Genomic DNA, 20,040 nt, shown 5'->3' with positions numbered 1-20,040 from the left:
ACACTAGCCTGAATAGGGACTCACTCTCTAGACAGACCCGAATTCGATTATCCATTGATGGCAAAGCCACATCAGATAGGTTCCATATAATAAAACAAAACACGGCATGACAAAAATTCATATCATTTTCACATAAAAATATACTTAGGGCATTGCTATTATTTAAAAAGAAAGCCCACCTCGTTTGCTTAGTTCCTTAACTTGGATTTTCCTTTTCGATCTTACTTCGCTCACGGAGATTACCATTTCGCAATAAAATAAATAACATGCTTATTAGACTTTGCAAAAAACATTAACTTAAAAAAAATGCATGCATCGTACGTGCGTGCTCAGTTTATCCTTCGTCTATTCCTCGATAAAATTTCCATTTTTCGCGCTCATCCCCGATAATTAATTTATTTCGGCCACCATTCGTGTATACACATATCTTCCAAACCCAATTATATACGTATCAATTCCCCACTTTTAAACTACCATACACAACCTACTTTGGCCTAATAATAATAATAATAATAATAATTAGGTAGAATTAAACAAAAAGAAAAGGAGCAGCCGCATGCATTTACTCCCATCCACCAACACGTAACTATCTCTATATCTCTTTTCTAAAATTCAATTCAGTATCAATCGCAACTCTCTCACTCCTCTCCTATTTCACGCCGGTCACCGCAAAACTATGGAAGAGAGCTCGCCGCGTCACAGGGCTGCTTCTCCGTCGCCGCCACTGCTGTCTACCGTCGTCGCTGCGGAAGCCCCAGCAGCCGTTTCCGCCGCTGCCCTCTTTTCTCAAGCAGGTAAGTCCCTCCGCCTTTCCACATTCTTATTCTGTAATTAAATTCTCTAATAGTTCAAGTTCAATTATTTATAGGCAGACAATGTTTTTCAAAAATTTGGATTTAAAAAGTATCTAAAAGGCTAAAGAGTGAACCTTGTTTAGACTATTGTGAAATCATGATAATATGTAGTGGAATTAAACTTGGGAGATTTCAAAACTAAGAAAAGTATACCTTGGTTGAACGGCAGGAAGAAGAATACCATCTCACGGTTTTTGCTTTGGAATTTAGAGAGAATGATTTAATTTTTACAGAATCGGTGGAATATATATATATATATATATATATATATATATATATATATATATATATATCACTATGGGTGTGTATCTATAAAGATTGGATTTGGTTTGATGGAGAGATTATAGGGAGTGGAGACATGGAGAAATCGTTTGGTGATGGGGTTTGGAGAAATATATTCGACCAAGTAGTTGACTATAAATTTGGAATAAATAATTGATTTTTGGGCTTCTCAAAATTGGGCTCAAAAGAAAGGAATAAAATGTGTTTTGGGCTCATAACAATTGGGCTAGAAAAAAAAAATAATTGTTTGGCTCAAAAAGTAAAATTCTTCTCTCGGCAAAAGAAACAATGTCGAAAAATTTTCAAGTGCACAAACGATAGTCCTTTCAAGAACACAATAAAAGGGTAGAAAATGTCGGGGGCGTTACAATCTACCCATCTTAACAAAGATTTCGTCCCGAAATTTGCTTACGTCCTTCGAATGATTCGCACCTAGCTTGCTCTAAAGTTTCACATAATTCCAAGAAAAAGATTCATGGTCCATCGGCCTCCATTCGCACTCTCGATCTCCTTGCCTCGTATTTTAGACAAATCAGGGATTCGTCCCACACTTTCAGATTCTCGTTCGTTTTTGTCACTCGGGAAAATGATATGTTATTTCAACTCAAAACTACGGTTCGCGCGTATTCAATATAAGCACTCTATGATCGCAACACTTTTCATCATCTTATATCTCAACATCAACCACAATTAACGCAATTCATACCACAAGATAAACACACAATATTTTCACATCCCATAGCAAAACACTTTCGCACTTCACATTTGCATTCAAAACTAAATTTCTTTACACTTTCCCCAAAAAATTCCACATCTCACTTTTAAAGTAAAAGTTTCACTCAAAACTAAAATGTACTTTCGCATCAACTTTCATCATTCGTATAAAACACTTCATAGAATAACGCATCATACTTTGCACCTCATAACATAAATATTATCACACTTCCATAGCTCAATTTTCCAAAAAGAAAAAAGTTAAAACTATTTTCCTCGATTAAAAATTTGTGAAAAAACACAACATTTTCTATTGATCAAATCTTTTCATAAAAGACAAGCCATCCCATTGCAAGCATACATCTTTTTATCACCATAGATTTTCATCTTTCACAAAACACACATATATATTTTTTATATAACACTAGCTTCTCTATCACATTGTAAAACATACTTTGTATTAATAACCATAGCTCTTCTATCCCATTGTAAAACATACTTTGTATTAATAACCATAGTTCTTCTATCCCATTGTAAAACATACTTTGTTTTAATAACCATAGCTCTTCTATCCCATTGCAAAACATACTCTTATTTTTCATAACCTAGCTTCTCATCTCTTTTCCTGAAAACTTTCTCATAAAAATTTTCATAAAAATAAATTACCTCTTTCTTTATTGAGCGTGGCGAAGCGGGATGTTGAGCCTTCAATAAACAATTATTATTTTATCTTTTTATTTAATTTTATTTATTATTTTAGTCTAGCGAAACAAGTCTAGACTAAGACTGAAAAAGACTCTCGGGTCCAGAGCGGAAGGAAAAATTTGCTCTGATACCACTTTGTCACGCCCGCATTTTCTAAGGATAGAAAACAAGGTTGATCGCGACTAGGGGAGGATTAAAGAAGCGGGGAAGAAAGTGGAAAACAACACAACTCAACCATAGCCCGAAACAAATGGGAATAGCTCGAATAAAATCAGAGTATCTCATCAATCAACAACTCAAAAGAAACAATATTTAGCGGAAGCATTTTGAGAGTAGAATAATGACATGTATGAAGACACAACATATTCTAGACATTTGATAGACATTCTTCACTTTTATGCTCAACACCCACCGCGCTCGTCACCGCTCAACCTGCATATTTTTAAAAAGAAATGCAGGGCTGAGTACTTGATGCACTCAGTGGACTCATGCCGAAAACATTTATAAAAAGTATTTATCATACCACCATTGAGTGACCTTGGAGTTTTAACTTTAGAAATCGCCCAAGACACTACATTCATTTCAATCGTAAAATTCGGTTGATCAACCATTTTCCCATAGCTATCTACCATATCTGATCTATTGATGACAAGGAACGTGACCACATTCCAAGTCACTAGACCGGCCGACCCAAAAGACAGCTCACGATCTCCATAGGTCTACACTAGCCTGAATAGGGACTCACTCCCTAGACAGACCCGAATTCGATTATCCATTGATGCCAAAAGCCACATCAGATAGGTTCCATAGAATAAAACAAAACACGGCATGACAAATATTCATATCATTTTCTCATAAAAATATACTTAGGGCATTGCCCTTATTTAAAAAGAAAGCCTACCTCGTTTGCTTAGTTCCTTAACTTGGATTTTCCTTTTCGATCTTACTTCGCTCACGGAGATTACCCTTTCGCAATAAAATAAATAACATGCTAATTAGACTTTGCGAAAAACATTAACTTAAAAAAAAGCTTGCATCGTACGTGCGTGCTCAGTTTATCCTTCGTCTTTTCCTCGATAAAATTTCCATTTTTCGCGCTCATCCCCGATAATTAATTTATTCTGGCCACCATTCGTGTATACACATATCTTCCAAACCCAATTATATACGTATCAAATCCCCACTTTTAAACTACCATACACAACCTACTTGGGCCTAATAATAATAATAATAATTAGGTAGAATTAAACAAAAAGAAAAGGAGTCAGCCGCATGTATTTACTCCCATCCACCAACACGTAACTATCTCTATCTCTCTTTTCTAAAATTCAATTCAGAATCAATTGCAACACTCTCAAAACTAAAATGTACTTTCGCATCAACTTTCATCATTCGTATAAAACACTCCATAGAATAACGCATCATACCTTGCACCTCATAACATAAATATTATCACACTTCCAAGGTCAATTTTCCAAAAAGAAAAAAAGTTAAAACTATTTTCCTCGATTAAAAATTTGTGAAAAATTCATAAACACAACATTTTCTATTGATCAAATCTTTTCATAAAAGACAAGCCATCCCATTGCATGCATACATCTTTTTATCACCATAGATTTTCATCTTTCACAAAACACACATATATATTTTTTATATAACCATAGCTTCTCTATCACATTGTAAAACATACTTTGTATTAATAACCATAGCTCTTCTATCCCATTGTCAAACATACTTTGTATTAATAACCATAGCTCTTCTATCCCATTGTAAAACATACTTTGTTTTAATAACCATAGCTCTTCTATCCCATTGGAAAACATACTCTTATTTTTCATAACCTAGCTTCTCATATCTTTTCCCGAAAACTTTCTCATAAAAATTTTCATAAAAATAAATTACCTCTTTCATGATTGAGCGTGGCAAAGAGGGATGTTGAGCCTTCAATACACAATTATTATTTTATCTTTTTATTTAATTTTATTTATTATTTTAGTCTAGCGAAACAAGTCTAGACTAAGACTGAAAAAGACACTCGGGTCCAGAGCGGAAGGAAAAATTTGCTCTGATACCACTTTGTCACGCCCGCATTTCCTAAGGATAGAAAACACGGTTGATCGCGACTAGGGGAGGATTAAAGAAGCGGGGAAGAAAGGGGAAAACAACACAACTCAACCATAGCCCGAAACAAATGGGAATAGCTCGAATAAAATCAGAGTATCTCATCTATCAACAACTCAAAAGAAACAATATTTAGCGGAAGCATTTTGAGAGTAGAATAATGACATGTATGAAGACACAACATATTCTAGACATTTGATAGACATTCTTCACTTTTATGCTCAACACCCACCGCGCTCGTCACCGCTCAACCTGCATATTTTTAAAAAGAAATGCAGGGCTGAGTACTTGATGCACTCAGTGGACTCATGCCGAAAACATTTATAAAAAGTATTTATCATACCACCATTGAGTGACCTTGGAGTTTTGTAACACCCCAAAAATTTGTGATTTATTTTATTTTATTGATGTGGATGTTGAATGGGAAATGCTTTTATGAAATTTAATTTCTATGTGATTGAGTTAATTATGTGAAATTAGTTGTTGTGGGTTATGTGAGATAATGTGATTTAATTTCCAATGTGTGAATTAAATTAAATGGGAGCATGCATAATCATTCTAGCCATTTTATTGGAATTTTCGGCCCTCATATTTATTGGAAATAATACTTTCTTTCTTGGATTTAATTAATTGCTTTGGGATATTTATCCAAATTAAATCCAATTCAAATCTTTCCTTATGGAACTTTCCATAAATTTCGAACCCTATCATTTTCCTTGTGAAATTTTCGAAACCCTTCTATTAATTAGGAGATGGATTTGTTTTGTGGATTTAATTAATTCTTTGTGTTTATCTTCCTTAATTAAATCCAACCATATCTTCCCAAATCTCTCCATATCCTATTTTAATTAGGATTTGATTCTTTCTTTCCCTATAAATTAAAAGTAACCTAGCCCTAATCTTCATAACACACGTTTTCTCCCTCCCTCTCTTCATCCTCTCCAAAAAATCCTCCATTCATCCTTGTTCTTGCATCCGTTGGAGTTGATTTTCAAGAATTTCTGACGAATCGCATCAATTCTTGTTTCTACCGATTCGTTTTCATCAAGAAAGGTATATTTGATTCACTTTCCCTCAATCTTTTCATATAATCCTTGTTCTTGAATCCTACATGCATATAGTGAGTGTAGGAATCATAGATCGCAAAATTAATCGGTGGGAATTTGTGTTTGCATGAGAACTTTGATGAATATGCAATTTTGAATGAGTTTATGTGAAGTTTGATTTGAATCTTTGGTGAATGATGTGAGTTTATGTGCAAACATGATTATGAGAACCTTTTTAAGCATGATTGTGTGTTATAAGCATGAAAAATTGGTATTTGGATGAATGAAGAAGAAACCCTAAATTCGAATTTGTGAGCCTGAAATCTGTGACGTTCAAACAGCGGTTTCTGATGTGTAATTGACCTATCAAACGATCGAATTTTGACAGGTAATTTTTACTGAGTAAACTTCAAGATGTTTTATGTGTCTCGTGTAAATTTCAGCCCTCTTTGTCGAAAAATGAGTTTTTAATAAATTTTTGAAGTTGACTGCGCAAATCTGCCAGAAACTCGTGTTCTCGCCAAGAATGTTACGTTTTCTATTTGATCGACCAAATGACCTCTGATTGATGTGATTCTTGAACTATATGACAATTTTAAGTGTCTTCTGAGTCGTGTTAAATTTTCAGTCTTTTTGGGCATTTGATGAATTTTTGGTGAATTTTTCAAATGAACTGCGCAGTGCTGCCAGAAATTTTATGTTCCGACCAGAGAGTTTAATTATTTTTTTGACTGACTAAAAGACGTGATTTCAGTGTGAAAATTTGTATGGATGAACTTGAATGTGTCTTCTGTGTTGTGACCAAAGTTTAGCTTCATATGAGGTCGGGTGAATTTATAGTGATTTTTTACAAAATGGTCGCGCAGTTCTGTCAGTTTTCTGCCTGGATAAAATGACACTTATTTTCAAGTTTAAAAGTATTATATGATGCATGTATGTCCAAGGAACGTGTTTAATGATGTGATCACGTGAGATACGTTGAAATATATTATGGTGTGTTTTTCCATCTTTGTGACGAACGTTGGGTTGGGTAAATTGAGAAAAACGATGAGAAAGAAACGATAGGACATGCGTGGTAATATGATTTTGTGAAAGGCTGACTTGTGTTGTCGTTGACAAGGGTGATTGTGTATTCGTGAACTCGAGGAACGAGAGTTGCCATAAGTTGGATTGTGAATTGTTAAGCGAACGAGGTGGGCTTTCTTTAACTAAACTCTTTTATTTTTCCAAAGTATGATTGTGGAGCTATAAGGGTGGTTTAAAGTGTTATGTCATGCCGTGATTGTTTTGATGTTGAGATTGTGCTTGATGCCTAGTTCGTTTGAGCTTACTCCGTTAGGCTATAGAGTTATGTTGAGATTGTGCTTGATGCCTAGTTTGTGAGTTCGCTCCATTAGGCTATAGGGCTATGATAAACGAATTCGGGTCTGAGTAGGGCTGCAAACCCTATTAGGCTGTATACACAGGAAAGATCGGGAGCCGTCCTTGCAAGTCGGCCGATCTCGTGGGCGAATAGTGTGGCCACACTTTCGTCGCACTATGGTAAGAGGATGTGAATGATTGATTGTTGAGAAAGTGGGGAGATTGTTTTGCCTGGCCAGGCTATGAAACTGTTTTTGTGATACTCGATGATATTTCTTTTCTAAAATGTTAAAACTCGAGTTCACTATGGTATGTATGACATAACTTTTATCAAATATTTTGGCATGTGTCCACTGAGTATATCAAGTACTCAGCCCTGCATATGTTTTCCCTATGTGCAGGTTGAGCGGTGATGTTGCGGCGGATGTTGAGTTGAGCCTTAAGAAATTCCGGATGCGTCGTGTCTTCATACATAGACGACTCCCTTTGACTCTCTTGAATACTTATTTTTCCGCTGCCGTGTTTGAAATTAATTTCTAGAAGTCTTCCGCACTATGTAATACTGCTTTATGTTTTGAGGCTAAAATCCATTGCTTAACTTTTCAATAAACTAAAATATTTCTTTTTGAAGTTAATTGGGTTTTTTTCATATTTGCGTCCCCATTTTCTTCCTCGCTCCTTAGTCCCTCCCCTCGTCACGTTTTTCCCGTCTTTACTATCCTTAGTAAGGGCGGTCGTGACAAGTTTTAACTTTAGAAATCGCCCAAGACACTAAATTCATTTCAATCGTAAAATTCGGTTGATCAACCATTTTCCCATAGCTATCTACCATATCTGATCTATTGATGACAAGGAACGTGACCACATTCCAAGTCACTAGACCGGCCGACCCAAAAGACAGCTCACAATCTCCATAGGTCTACACTAGCCTGAATAGGGACTCACTCCCTAGACAGACCCGAATTCGATTATCCATTGATGCCAAAAGCCACATCAGATAAGTTCCATAGAATGAAACAAAACACGGCATGACAAATATTCATATCATTTTCTCATAAAAATATACTTAGGGCATTGCCCTTATTTAAAAAGAAAGCCCACCTCGTTTGCTTAGTTCCTTAACTTGGATTTTCCTTTTTAATCTTACTTCGCTCACGGAGATTACCCTTTCGCAATAAAATAAATAACATGCTAATTAGACTTTTCGAAAAACATTAACTTACAAAAAATGCATGCATCGTACGTGCGTGCTCAGTTTATCCTTCGTCTTTTCATTGATAAAATTTCCATTTTTCGCGCTCATCCCCGATAATTAATTTATTCCGGCCACCATTCGTGTATACACATATCTTCCAAACCCAATTATATACGTATCAATTCCCCACTTTTAAACTACCATACACAACCTACTTGGGGTTAATAATAATAATAATAATTAGGTAGAATTAAACAAAAAGAAAAGGAGTCAGCCGCATGTATTTACTCCCATCCACCAACACGTAACTATCACTATCTCTCTTTTCTAAAATTCAATTCAGAATCAATTGCAACACTCTCAAGACTAAAATGTACTTTCGCATCAACTTTCATCATTCGTATAAAACACTCCATAGATTAACGCATCGTACTTTGCACCCCATAACATAAATATTATCACACTTCCATAGCTCAATTTTCCAAAAAGAAAAAAGTTAAAACTATTTTCCTCGATTAAAAATTTGTGAAAAATTCATAAACACAACATTTTCTATTGATCAAATCTTTTCATAAAAGACAAGCCATACCATTGGAAGCATACATCTTTTTATCACCATAGATTTTCATCTTTCACAAAACACACATATATATTTTTTATATACCCATAGCTTCTCTATCACATTGTAAAACATACTTTGTATTAATAACCATAGCTCTTCTATCCCATTGTAAAACATACTTTGTTTTAATAACCATAGCTCTTCTATCCCATTGTAAAACATACTCTTATTTTTCATAACCTAGCTTCTCATCTCTTTTCCTGAAAACTTTCTCATAAAAATTTTCATAAAAATAAATTACCTCTTTCATGATTGAGCGTGGCGAAGCGGGGTGTTGAGCCTTCAATACACAATTATTATTTTATCTTTTTATTTAATTTTATTTATTATTTTAGTCTAGCGAAACAAGTCTAGACTATGACTGAAAAAGACTCTCGGGTCCAGAGCGGAAGGAAACATTTGCTCTGATTCCACTTTGTCACACCCGCATTTTCTAAGGATAGAAAACACGGTTGATCGCTACTAGGGGAGGATTAAAGAAGCGGGGAACAAAAGGGGAAAACAACACAACTCAACCATAGCCCGAAACAAATGGGAATAGCTCGAATAAAATCAGAGTATCTCATCAATCAACAACTCAAAAGAAACAATATTTAACGGAAGCATTTTGAGAGTAGAATAATGCTATGTATGAAGACACAACATATTCTAGACATTTGATAGACATTCTTCACTTTTATGCTCAACACTCACCGCGCTCGTCACCGCTCAACCTGCACATTTTTAAAAAGAAATGCAGGGCTGAGTACTTGATGCACTCAGTGAACTCATGCCGAAAACATTTTATAAAAAGTATTTATCATGCCACCATTGAGTGACCTTGGGGTTTTAACTTTAGAAATTGCCCAAGACACTAAAATCATTTCCATCGTAAAATTCGGTTGATCAACCATTTTCCCATAGCTATCTACCATATCTGATCTATTGATGACAAGGAACGTGGCCACATTCCAAGTCACTAGACCGGCCGACCCAAAAGACAGCTCACGATCTCCATAGGTGTACACTAGCCTGAATAGGGACTCACTACCTAGACAAACCCGAATTCGATTATCCATTGATGGCAAAAGCCAAATCAGATAGGTTCCATAGAATAAAACAAAACACGGCATTTCAAATATTCATATCATTTTCACATAAAAATATACTTAGGGCATTGCCCTTATTTAAAAAGAAAGCGCACCTCGTTTGCTTAGTTCCTTAACTTGGATTTTCCTTTTCGATCTTACTTCGCTCACGGAGATTACCTTTCGCAATAAAATAAATAACATGCTAATTAGACTTTGCGAAAAACATTAACTTAAAAAAATGCATGCATTGTACGTGCGTGCTCAGTTTATCCTTCGTCTTTTCCTCGATAAAATTTCCATTTTTCGCGCTCATCCCCGATAATTAATTTATTCCGGCCACCATTCGTGTATACACATATCTTCCAAACCCAATTATATACGTATCAATTCCCCACTTTTAAACTACCATACACAACCTACTTGGGCCTAATAATAATAATAATAATTAGGTAGAATTAAACAAGAAGAAAAGGAGTCAGCCGCATGCATTTACTCCCATCCACCAACACGTAACTATCTCTATCTCTCTTTTCTAAAATTCAATTCAGAATCAATCGCAACTCTCTCACTCCTCTCTTATTTCACGCCGGTCACCGCAAAACTATGGAAGAGAGCTCGCCGCGTCACAGGGCTGCTTCTTCATCGCCGCCACTGCTGTCTGCCGTCGTCGCTGCGGAAGCCCTAGCAGCCGTTGCCGCCGCTGCCCTCTTATCTCAAGCAGGTAAGTCCCTCCGCCTTTCCACATTCTTATTCTCTAATTGAATTCTCTAATAGTTCAAGTTCAATTACTTATAGGCAGACAACGTTTTTCAAAAATTTGGATTTAAAAAACATCTAAAAGGCTAAAGAGTGAAACTTGTTTAGACTATTGTGAAATCATGATAATATGTAGTGGAATTAAACCTGGGAGATTTCAAAACTAAGAAAAGTATACCTTGGTTGAACGGCAGGAAGAAGAATACCATCTCACGGTATTTTCTTTGGAATTTAGAGAGAATGATTTAATTTTTACAGAATCGGTGGAATATATATATATATATATATATATATATATATATATATATATATATATATCACTATGGGTGTGTATCTAAAAAGATTGGATTTGGTTTGATGGAGAGATTATAGGCAGTGGAGATATGGGGAAATCGTTTGGTGATGAGGTTTGGAGAAATATATTTGACCAAGTAGTTGACTACAAATTTGGAATAAATAATTGATTTTTGGGCTTCTCAAAATTGGGCTGAAAAGAAAGGACTAAAATGTGTATTGGGCTCATAACAATTGGGCTAGAAAAAAAATAATTGTTTGGCTCAAAAAGTAAAATTCTTCTCTCGACAAAAGGAACTAGGTCGAAAAATTTTCAAGTGCACAAACGACGATCCTTTCAAGAACACAATAAAAGGGTAGAAAAAGTCGGGGTGTTACAGACCACCTCTATATCCGAGTCTCAAAACAATTTCTTCAAGAGGTACACTAAGTCTCGATGTAATCTAGTCGAGTTTCTTATGCATTACAACAATGCGTTGGATGCCCAAAGGAGCAATAGCAACAGGTTTGAATATCAAGACTTCAACACGACTCCAATGTTGAAAACAAATTCTGCACTTGAGAGGCATGCATCAACAATCTACAGTGACGGTGGGTTTAAGGCAATTAAGGAAGAGATTGAGGAAGCAATTGATATTTGCACCATGGTAAAAACTTCAATCGAGGATGACAGTGAAATATATGTGATCAATGACAAGTTCTCTAAGGACTAGTCCATGTCTTATTCCGTCTCTGGTGATTCATACGTATGTGGGTGTAAACTATTTCAAAGACTTGGACTCGTATGCAGCCACATTTTTTGGGTCTTACGAAACAAAAAATTGAAGCTGGTTCCTGATTATTTACATGGAGGACGTTGGTTGAAGTCTAATTTTGCCAAGCCTGTTCATTGTGGTTTTGTTGACGATATTGAAAAAGCGCTCATTATCGATGAGGCAGCACAAGAATGGAGGGATATGCATGGTGATTATTTTGAGGTTGCACAGACTATTAAGGGAAACGTTGACCAAATTCGTGCATTCAGACAAATTATTGCTGAAGGGAAGAAAGCGATATTGGGTGAAGGGATTGTATTGTCTATTAGTGATAAGAGGCAAATGACTGAGAATTTCTATGGGTCTCAAGCCCCTAGCGAAATAGATGTCCATCCTCCCAACGTTGTCAAAACCAAGGGTTCAGGAAGGCGGCCTCTTACACGTCTTGAGCAAGCTATGAAGATGAAGGCAAAGCCTGGTAGTAAATGTGCCGAATGCGGCGAGGTTGGTAATCATGATGCAAGAAATTGCAAAAATATTAAGGAGTGGCAGAAGAAAAAGTAATACAAGATATCTTTCGTCACGATGTCTTGATGTATTGTCTAAGTTTTTTAACTTCTTTATATTTTTCTTAGATGTTTCTGTTTCGATGAATATAGTTTCATAATAAATGAAGTAGTTAGGCTATTCAAATTACGTTTTGGATGGATGAACTAATCTGATGGTTTGATGAATAATTATCTATACAGAATGAATATTTTTAATATAGAGTGATCTCTTTATACTATCATTCATATTTTATCGAATTCATAAAATGTTTTTTCATACTGTAGTACATTTAATTCATAGTAAAACCATGTTTCCGCAGCCCTCGGTATAAAAATTCCATAATATATTCTTTAATCTAATAAGAAACTCAAATAACTGTAGTACACAATATACCAGTTTTGGTTAATTTAAGCTAAAAACAAAGGAAGATTTAGACTATTCGGTTTACAATTTACGTGGGAAAAATTGTTCCGATTTCAAATATCAAAACATCACTTCTTCTTAAGGTAACATGCTATCATCTTTTCAACATCAATGTCCTTGTTTTTGCTTTCCTCTACGTAGTATCTTGTTGTGATGCGCTTGTTGTTGAGGCATTCATGACTGATTATTGCATTCATCAAAGTTGAACAGTATTTGGCCCTCAAGCTCTACAGTAATCCTTTGCTAGTTGTTTTTAGCCCACAATTCCAATATTCAACGCACTCACCCTTGTACGTTTCCATGTGTCTCATCAGAAAGTCACCACAATCTTCACCATTCGTTGTTGTCCTCCATGGCCTTGCCATCCTCTCTATTCTTGCAGAGGAAATGATTTTGCATTGTTGTACAAGGCCAATCTGTGTCAAATAATGACAGAAAAACAACCTCTGCAGACACAGTAAATCTAAGTTCAGAGATATATTATGTTCTTATGTAGGAAGAACGTTCACTTAAGAAGCAAAGAACACTGACCAGTGTCTCTGGAATGTCTCCGTAGTTCTTCGTAATATCGTTGTCGTCCCCATTTTTTGAATTGTCTGTAACAGTGATAGCTCTTCTTTGAAAGCAAAAACATACAACATAATAGTGTTCATTTGCACATATCGGGAAGAAGACCTATTCAATGAAACATTATGTTGCATGAAATGACATAGTAAATATTGAGAAGAAAACATTATACACATTATTCAATTGAATCCACAAGTTTCACATTTTGTACTTAACAAACAAACAGGAAATGTCTCGTAATTCAAACCTTTCAGCATGCTGACCGGATTACAAGAATCAAGTAATTTCCGCACCTTCTCTTGTTGATCATTTACAGATTCGCCTTTATTTCTGTCAGCACCAATATCCTTACTAGGTGCAGCTATTGTTTTCTCTAAACACACCAAGTTCAAATAAACAAATTATACATAATGAATCAAATGCATAGAATGGATAGATCTTAGAAGTCGTGTCATATACACGTCCTGTCAATATTTCTCCAAATCATATTAATATTACCATGTGCTTTTAGAATAACATCCGGCTGTTTGTTGAGTGGTGGTAGCTTGGCTAATCGACTATAAGATGGTGTTGACTTTGCACTAGCAAGAGTTTTGCCTGTGTTTCCATCTGCAAGAAATGGATCATACCAACACCATCAAAGAGATCAAATAATCATTTCATTTCATCATACAATGACATGTATTCATCTTATTCACACAATTTTTATGACCTTTACACAAAAAAGAGATTAGAACAAATTCATCTTACAATGAACACACATCATATATCACACACATAAATCATTCACAAACCACCAACTGACACAAATCAGATGTAAATACTTCATCAGATGCATAAAAGATTTCATTTTATAATTAAATAAAATCAACTAAATCATTCTCATTTTCATCCTATAATTAATACAGAAATACATCAAATAATTACAATAAGAGAACAAAACAACAGTTCATCAAAAAACCAGTCCATATTGTCAAATACTCATTCCACATCTAGTAAAATACATCACCAATCATCAAGTTATATGACACATAGATCATAACAAAAAATACTTCAGCATACGTTAACCAGAATACATAATATAAATACATACTACTTCAGCTAGTGTCGACAAGACTTCATCTTATAATTGTATACGTTCAGATCACATCTTTAAAACCTTCAGCCCCAATTTTGGACAGACATCAACCGATTCTGAAGTTACTTCATCCTTTACGTTGATAAGTTTATTTACACCAGTCTAACATACTTCATCCAACAAATTCACCCGAGTTTGAATGAAAAACAAGAACTTTAATCGGCTAAATTAAAATGAAAACTGTGAACAAAATATAAATACATAATTCTTCATATAATGTTGACAACACTTCAGCTTATAATCGTATACATTCATATCACATCTACAAAACCTTCACCCAACACAACAATTTTGGACATACTTCAGCCGAATCTGAACATATTTCATCTTATAAGTTAATAGGTTCATCAACATTAGTCCAACGTACTTCATCCAACAAATTCATCCAAGTTTCAACTAAAACTAAGAACTTTAATGAACTAAATACAATTGAAGCTGTGAACAAAATATAAATTCCAAAATTGGGGTTAGCTCACCCGAAATGTTTGGTTCAATCCGGTGTGGGCTAGACCTGGGTTTGGTTTTTAGAGGTCGTGGCAGTATAGTTGTTCCAGATGAATGTCTTGGTACTAATTATAAGAAAAACGATAATCAGAATCTGAACTAAAATACCAAATGTAATGAACCAATTTGAAGTTCTGGAATGCGATTTTCAAAACAAAGAATCTGAACTAAATTAAGGACAAAACTAAACTCACCGGGAACGGATGAAGTTTTGGAACGCAACGACCGCTCATCTACATCCAAAATGAATGAGATTAGTTCAAATGGATTTGGTAGACTGTAACTATTTTTAAGACAATGAATACCGTTCAATTTGCACCGCCTTATGTCCACCATGGTGAGAATCAGTAGAAGACTAGGGTTGAGGAAAAGCAGTGAGCTAGGGTTGAGAAATGGTGTAGTGAAACGGCGGAGAAGATAGTGGGGCTAAAGCTGAAACGTCGAGCGGGAAGAAAATGGGAGAGAGTTTTACCCTAATTCATATTACCGTGATTAACGTCTCCATCATTTTTACCATGTTTGACCACATTAAGAAATGACTAAGATGCCCTTTGGCTGAACAATTTAATGCACAGGATGAATTACGAATTTAAGATGTAGGATCTCTAATCTCAGCCACAAAATTAAAATCCATTGGCTAATATTTGTCTCTAGTTCTGCACTAAGAAGGTGTTGTGGGAATAAGGGGACCCTATATATATATATATAAGCAATTATATTATACTACTACTCAATTAAGAAATTGAGTTTAAGTGCATAAAATTTGATGAGTTGAGAAGACTACAACACCGCCGTAGTGTTCTCCACTACTACGGTCAAACCCCAATTTTTCACCTCGCTGCCGGTAAAATAGATATTCATAGATTTTGATTTAAATCACTATTTTATTAATTAAATATGTAAATATTAAATAAGTTTATTAAATAAGTGGAGAAATGGTAAAGTAAGAGAGAATATATGTCCTAACACTCACCTTGAACATCATTATTTGTAAATTAATTATCATTCTGTATAATTTATAATATTAAATTTGTCTATGTTCTCAACATACAGTGCTTGCTATTGGCTTAGTGGAGTACATAAATATCACCCTAATAAACCCAATTACTAAATGTTGTTTGTTACTCATACCAAAATAAATGTAACAAATAATTTTATAGAAAAAATCTCTAACTTTTGACAAATAATTATGATTGAGTATAAAGTCAAAAATCAGCGAAACCAGTGGAAGATAAAAGTTACGGGTGTCTAGTTTATATAGAATAAATTTGTTCATGAAACTTCTAGAGATTTATGATTATAACCATTTTATCTGAACCTACTAGAACATTTACAATCTCTTTAGAGAAATTACTTAGAAAGAGCGAGAGTTCGAATCGATTGTGGATCAAGTTATATGGAAAGATAACCGAACCGGATGGATCAGTTAACAAATGTCGTTGCCACTTGATCAAACGTTCTCGCTCTCGCTCGCCTCCAAAGTAATTTGTAAACTCTCAATTTTGCACTACTTTAACAGTAAAGCGGCAAGTTCGGGGTCGATCCCACAGAGAAGTTGGTGTGTCAAATGTGTGAATAGTGAACAGGGGGTTGGCTGCTACCACACTTTAACTTTGGGAGTTTTTTAACTACTTGTTTTATTCTAGACAGAATTAAACTTACTAACTTGATTAAGGGAATATTAACTACTGGGTGAAGTGTATCGGAAACGAAATTGAAACAGTAAATGCGAGGATGAAAATGAAAAACTTCAATTAAACCTAAGAACGGTACAGCGTGAAAGTTAAACTAAGCTAACACTTCGGAAAATACGAAAGCAAGTAAATCCGAGGAGATCTTCGGCGGGAAACTTAAGAATACGCCGACAGATATCAAGTATTCTGCAGCGCTCCTTCGATCGCCCTTTTTAACTAAGTATTACTTTATCTAAGCTAAGCTATTCTAGAGAAGTGAACTAAGCTAGAGAACTAAACTAAACTAAAGACGGAAATTAAAGTATCGGATCCTTTTCTTGTGGTGTCACATCCTCTATTTATAGGCTCAGCGAGACCTCCAGCTGGATAACGATCTTAGCAGGGAATATTCGCTCTTGCTGAGAGTGAGCGACTCATTGATTGCTACGTGCTTTCCTTCTAGAATGACGACGCTTTTCTGCAACAGATTCGTGATTCAGCTCCGTCCTTGCGTCTCATATTTCAGCACGTGTCCCCTTCTAGAACGTTGTCCTTGGTAACAGAATGTTGTGCACCATCCAGCTCATAGCCTCGCGTGTCCTTCTTCTGAAATCCAGTGGTCCCCTCCTTAACTGCTTGATTACTCCCCTTGATCAACTTCCCCGATTTCTGGCCTTTTTCACCTATTGTACTCACTTGATCAGCTTGGCCTTGTTGCCTTGGTCAAGCGGCATTCCTGCACATTTAACACTTATTTTGCGCTATAAACCGATCAAGTAGCGTACATTTTACCCCTAAACCGATGCATGAAATAGGCCTTATCAATTACACAATAAATCAATTTTCAAAATGAAAGAATCACAATGAGATTAAAACAAAACAAATCATAAGTTGATGGCACTGAAGCTTCATGATCTGTAACCCCTAGATTCATGTACCTCTTGTTAGCAACAAAGGAAGCTCATCAAGAAAGAGTTTTGAAGAAATAAGTTTTGCACCAAGATCAAGATAGCTAGTGATGTACCCACAAGGAAACCACACAACTAAATTTGCTTGTTCATTCACCTATCTGTGATGGCCACGTTCCAGACAAAATTCAGAAATTCAAACTTCTATACTAAATAAACTAGAAAACAAGACCCTATACACATAAAATTACTTCAGTATAGCATCCTGGCAATTCTATATATACTAGTATATTACATCCTAGCTAAAAACAAGTCAAACGAGCCTAAGCATATAACACATTATCAAATCCATAGAGATATAGTGGAATTGCATAGTTAGATAGGTTATTAATCTGAAGCTATATTTACGTACTCATACACAGACCATTGTAGATACATTATACTACTCATCTCATGGACCATGGACTTTGGAGTAGTAAGGAAAGACCATGATACAACAGAGATAACTAGTTCAAATTGAGTTCCCATCTCATCACCAACGGCAAAATCTCCCATTACAACCATTTAATCATTTGTTTACTTGGAATAAACACAAAAGGAGTAACTACATCTTGCATCCATCATCACAGACAGTAACATGAAATGAATTCCTACTTTGGAATTACTAATGACTTAAAAAACAATTAGCCTTGCCCACACCCAATTGTATAGGCTAATACTCCTATAATTTATGTATACCAATTGTATAGGCTAATACTCCTATAATTTATGTATACCAACTGTATAGGCTAATACTCCTATAATTTATTGCAAACGTCATTTAATAATTGTATATCATATCATGGATACAAATTGGTGATCAAATTATATAAGGTTAATTACTCAAAACCTAATGATCTAGTACTATGATTTATTTATTGGAAAAAGGTGGAATACATAACCTAAGATTATTATACATTAAGAGAGATAAAGGGTTGTTGAGTGCTTAAAAGTAGGAGAGATACAAAAAGTAAGAGAGAAAAGGTTGTTGGGTGTTTAAAAGTAGGAGAGATGAATAAAGTAAGAAAGAGATTTAAGAAAAATTGTGAAGACATTTCTTTTCGGCAGACGATTTAAGAAAAATTGTATTAAGTATGTTAAGTAAAGAAAGAATAAAGTAAGAAATAAAAAAGATAGAGTGATAAAGAGATAATAAAGTAAGAGAGAGTAAAGTAAATGAGAAAAATTAGATTGACTTTAATAAAAAAAAATGACAACACTACTATGGAACATACAAAAATAACAAAATGATTCTACAACTGTTGAACGGAGGGAGTATCATTTAGAAAATGTGTGTTTCCCAAATTCGTAGAACCCCAAAAAATATACCCCTCTAGAATCTATGCCTCCGTCCCACAAGAATATACACTTTAAAATTTTGAAACTCTCTTCTATCTAACGAGGTGTGACTCATTATCCACTAATAATACTTTTATTACTTTTTCTTTCTACATCTCTCTCACTTAATCAATTTTGCATATTATAAAAAAGTCCTAATAAGAAAGCCATGCCCAACCAAAAATACACACTTTCGTGCGACTAAGGGAGTATATCTTATTTTCTTCCATGTTATAAAAAAGTCCTAATAAGAAAGGAGAGGAAAGGATTTAATTTAGATAACTCTAATAAAAAGCAGTACACATTAAATAGAGCCATCTATGGACCCTATGTGGTTCACTCTCTTTTGTGATCCGAGAAATAATAGGGATGAGCTTATAATTTTGTTCGACTCCTCTAAATTACTGAAATAAAAGAGCGACTTAAACATAATCCACAAAGCAAGCCGGTGCCTTTGCGTTGGGGCCTTGTGCTTGAGACTGAGGTGGGCAATAATTGTTTGTGTTCAACTTCAGTTTTGATTTCTTTTTTTATGGCCTCAATTTTGGTTTTTGGTATGGTCTTATGCCATCATCTGCAACATTGATGCAGAATTCATCTTACAAATTGGATTCTTCTGTAATTGTTTGGATATAATAATCAATAATGAAGGGGTGAAAATGTAATTTGAACTAATATAACAAGTCGGTTCACTTTTTGACAGATTTTCTGATGTAACAAATGCATGAAAAGAAAAAGCATTTCTACCCATGCCATTATATTTTCTTGATTCTTTTATGAGTGTATATTTTCTGGATCAAAATTACCAAACATACCCTAAGGGGGACAGTTGATTGAATCTAAATTTTAGAATTTCACGTAAGTTCTGAACTACCCTTCAACAAAATATTAACCAGGTGCAATGCTCACGGGTAATTTCGTTTTTACGCCACTATATAAAGTTAACCCAACTTTAGGAATGTTGTCTAAATTTTGAACTGAAATGAACAAGTCAATGGCATGTGTGAAATTCAACTAAATTTGGCTTTAGGAGCCGGTGCTGACCTTGGGGCCTGGCAACTCCAGTCAAATCTTTTGAGTTTGAGGTTCACTTCTATTTTTTGTATGTGATCTATTGCCAGTGAG

General features: G+C 35.1%; 1 protein-coding gene and 1 long non-coding RNA gene across 2 annotated transcripts; both read left to right on the top strand.

Annotated features, from left to right (window-relative positions):
• Positions 1 to 596: 596 nt before the first annotated feature.
• Positions 597 to 7,730, top strand: LOC121747624. Its single transcript, XR_006039243.1, has 2 exons — positions 597 to 794; positions 7,486 to 7,730. It is a non-coding gene; the product is annotated as an uncharacterized LOC121747624 (long non-coding RNA).
• Positions 7,731 to 10,574: 2,844 nt separating this feature from the next.
• Positions 10,575 to 12,340, top strand: LOC121749328. The gene is made up of 3 exons (XM_042143907.1): positions 10,575 to 10,692; positions 11,469 to 11,718; positions 11,812 to 12,340. The coding sequence occupies exons 1-3, from the start codon at positions 10,575 to 10,577 to the stop codon at positions 12,338 to 12,340; spliced, it is 897 nt and encodes a 298-aa protein (XP_041999841.1).
• Positions 12,341 to 20,040: the final 7,700 nt, after the last annotated feature.

Source organism: Salvia splendens, chromosome 9 (assembly GCF_004379255.2).
Source record: "Salvia splendens isolate huo1 chromosome 9, SspV2, whole genome shotgun sequence".
NCBI lineage: Eukaryota > Viridiplantae > Streptophyta > Magnoliopsida > Lamiales > Lamiaceae > Salvia > Salvia splendens.
The sequence above is the reverse complement of the archived record's forward strand: the minus strand, read 5'-3'. Positions and strand labels throughout refer to the sequence as shown.

Bases quoted from the DNA above. Each gene is read 5' to 3' on its own strand.
- LOC121749328 (XM_042143907.1), top strand. From the start codon at position 10,575: ATGGAAGAGAGCTCGCCGCGTCACAGGGCTGCTTCTTCATCGCCGCCA. The intron at 10,693-11,468 runs GTAAGTCCCTCC...GATGTAATCTAG, and splicing joins TGCCCTCTTATCTCAAGCAG to TCGAGTTTCTTATGCATTAC. The intron at 11,719-11,811 runs GTTCTCTAAGGA...ACTCGTATGCAG, and splicing joins ATATATGTGATCAATGACAA to CCACATTTTTTGGGTCTTAC.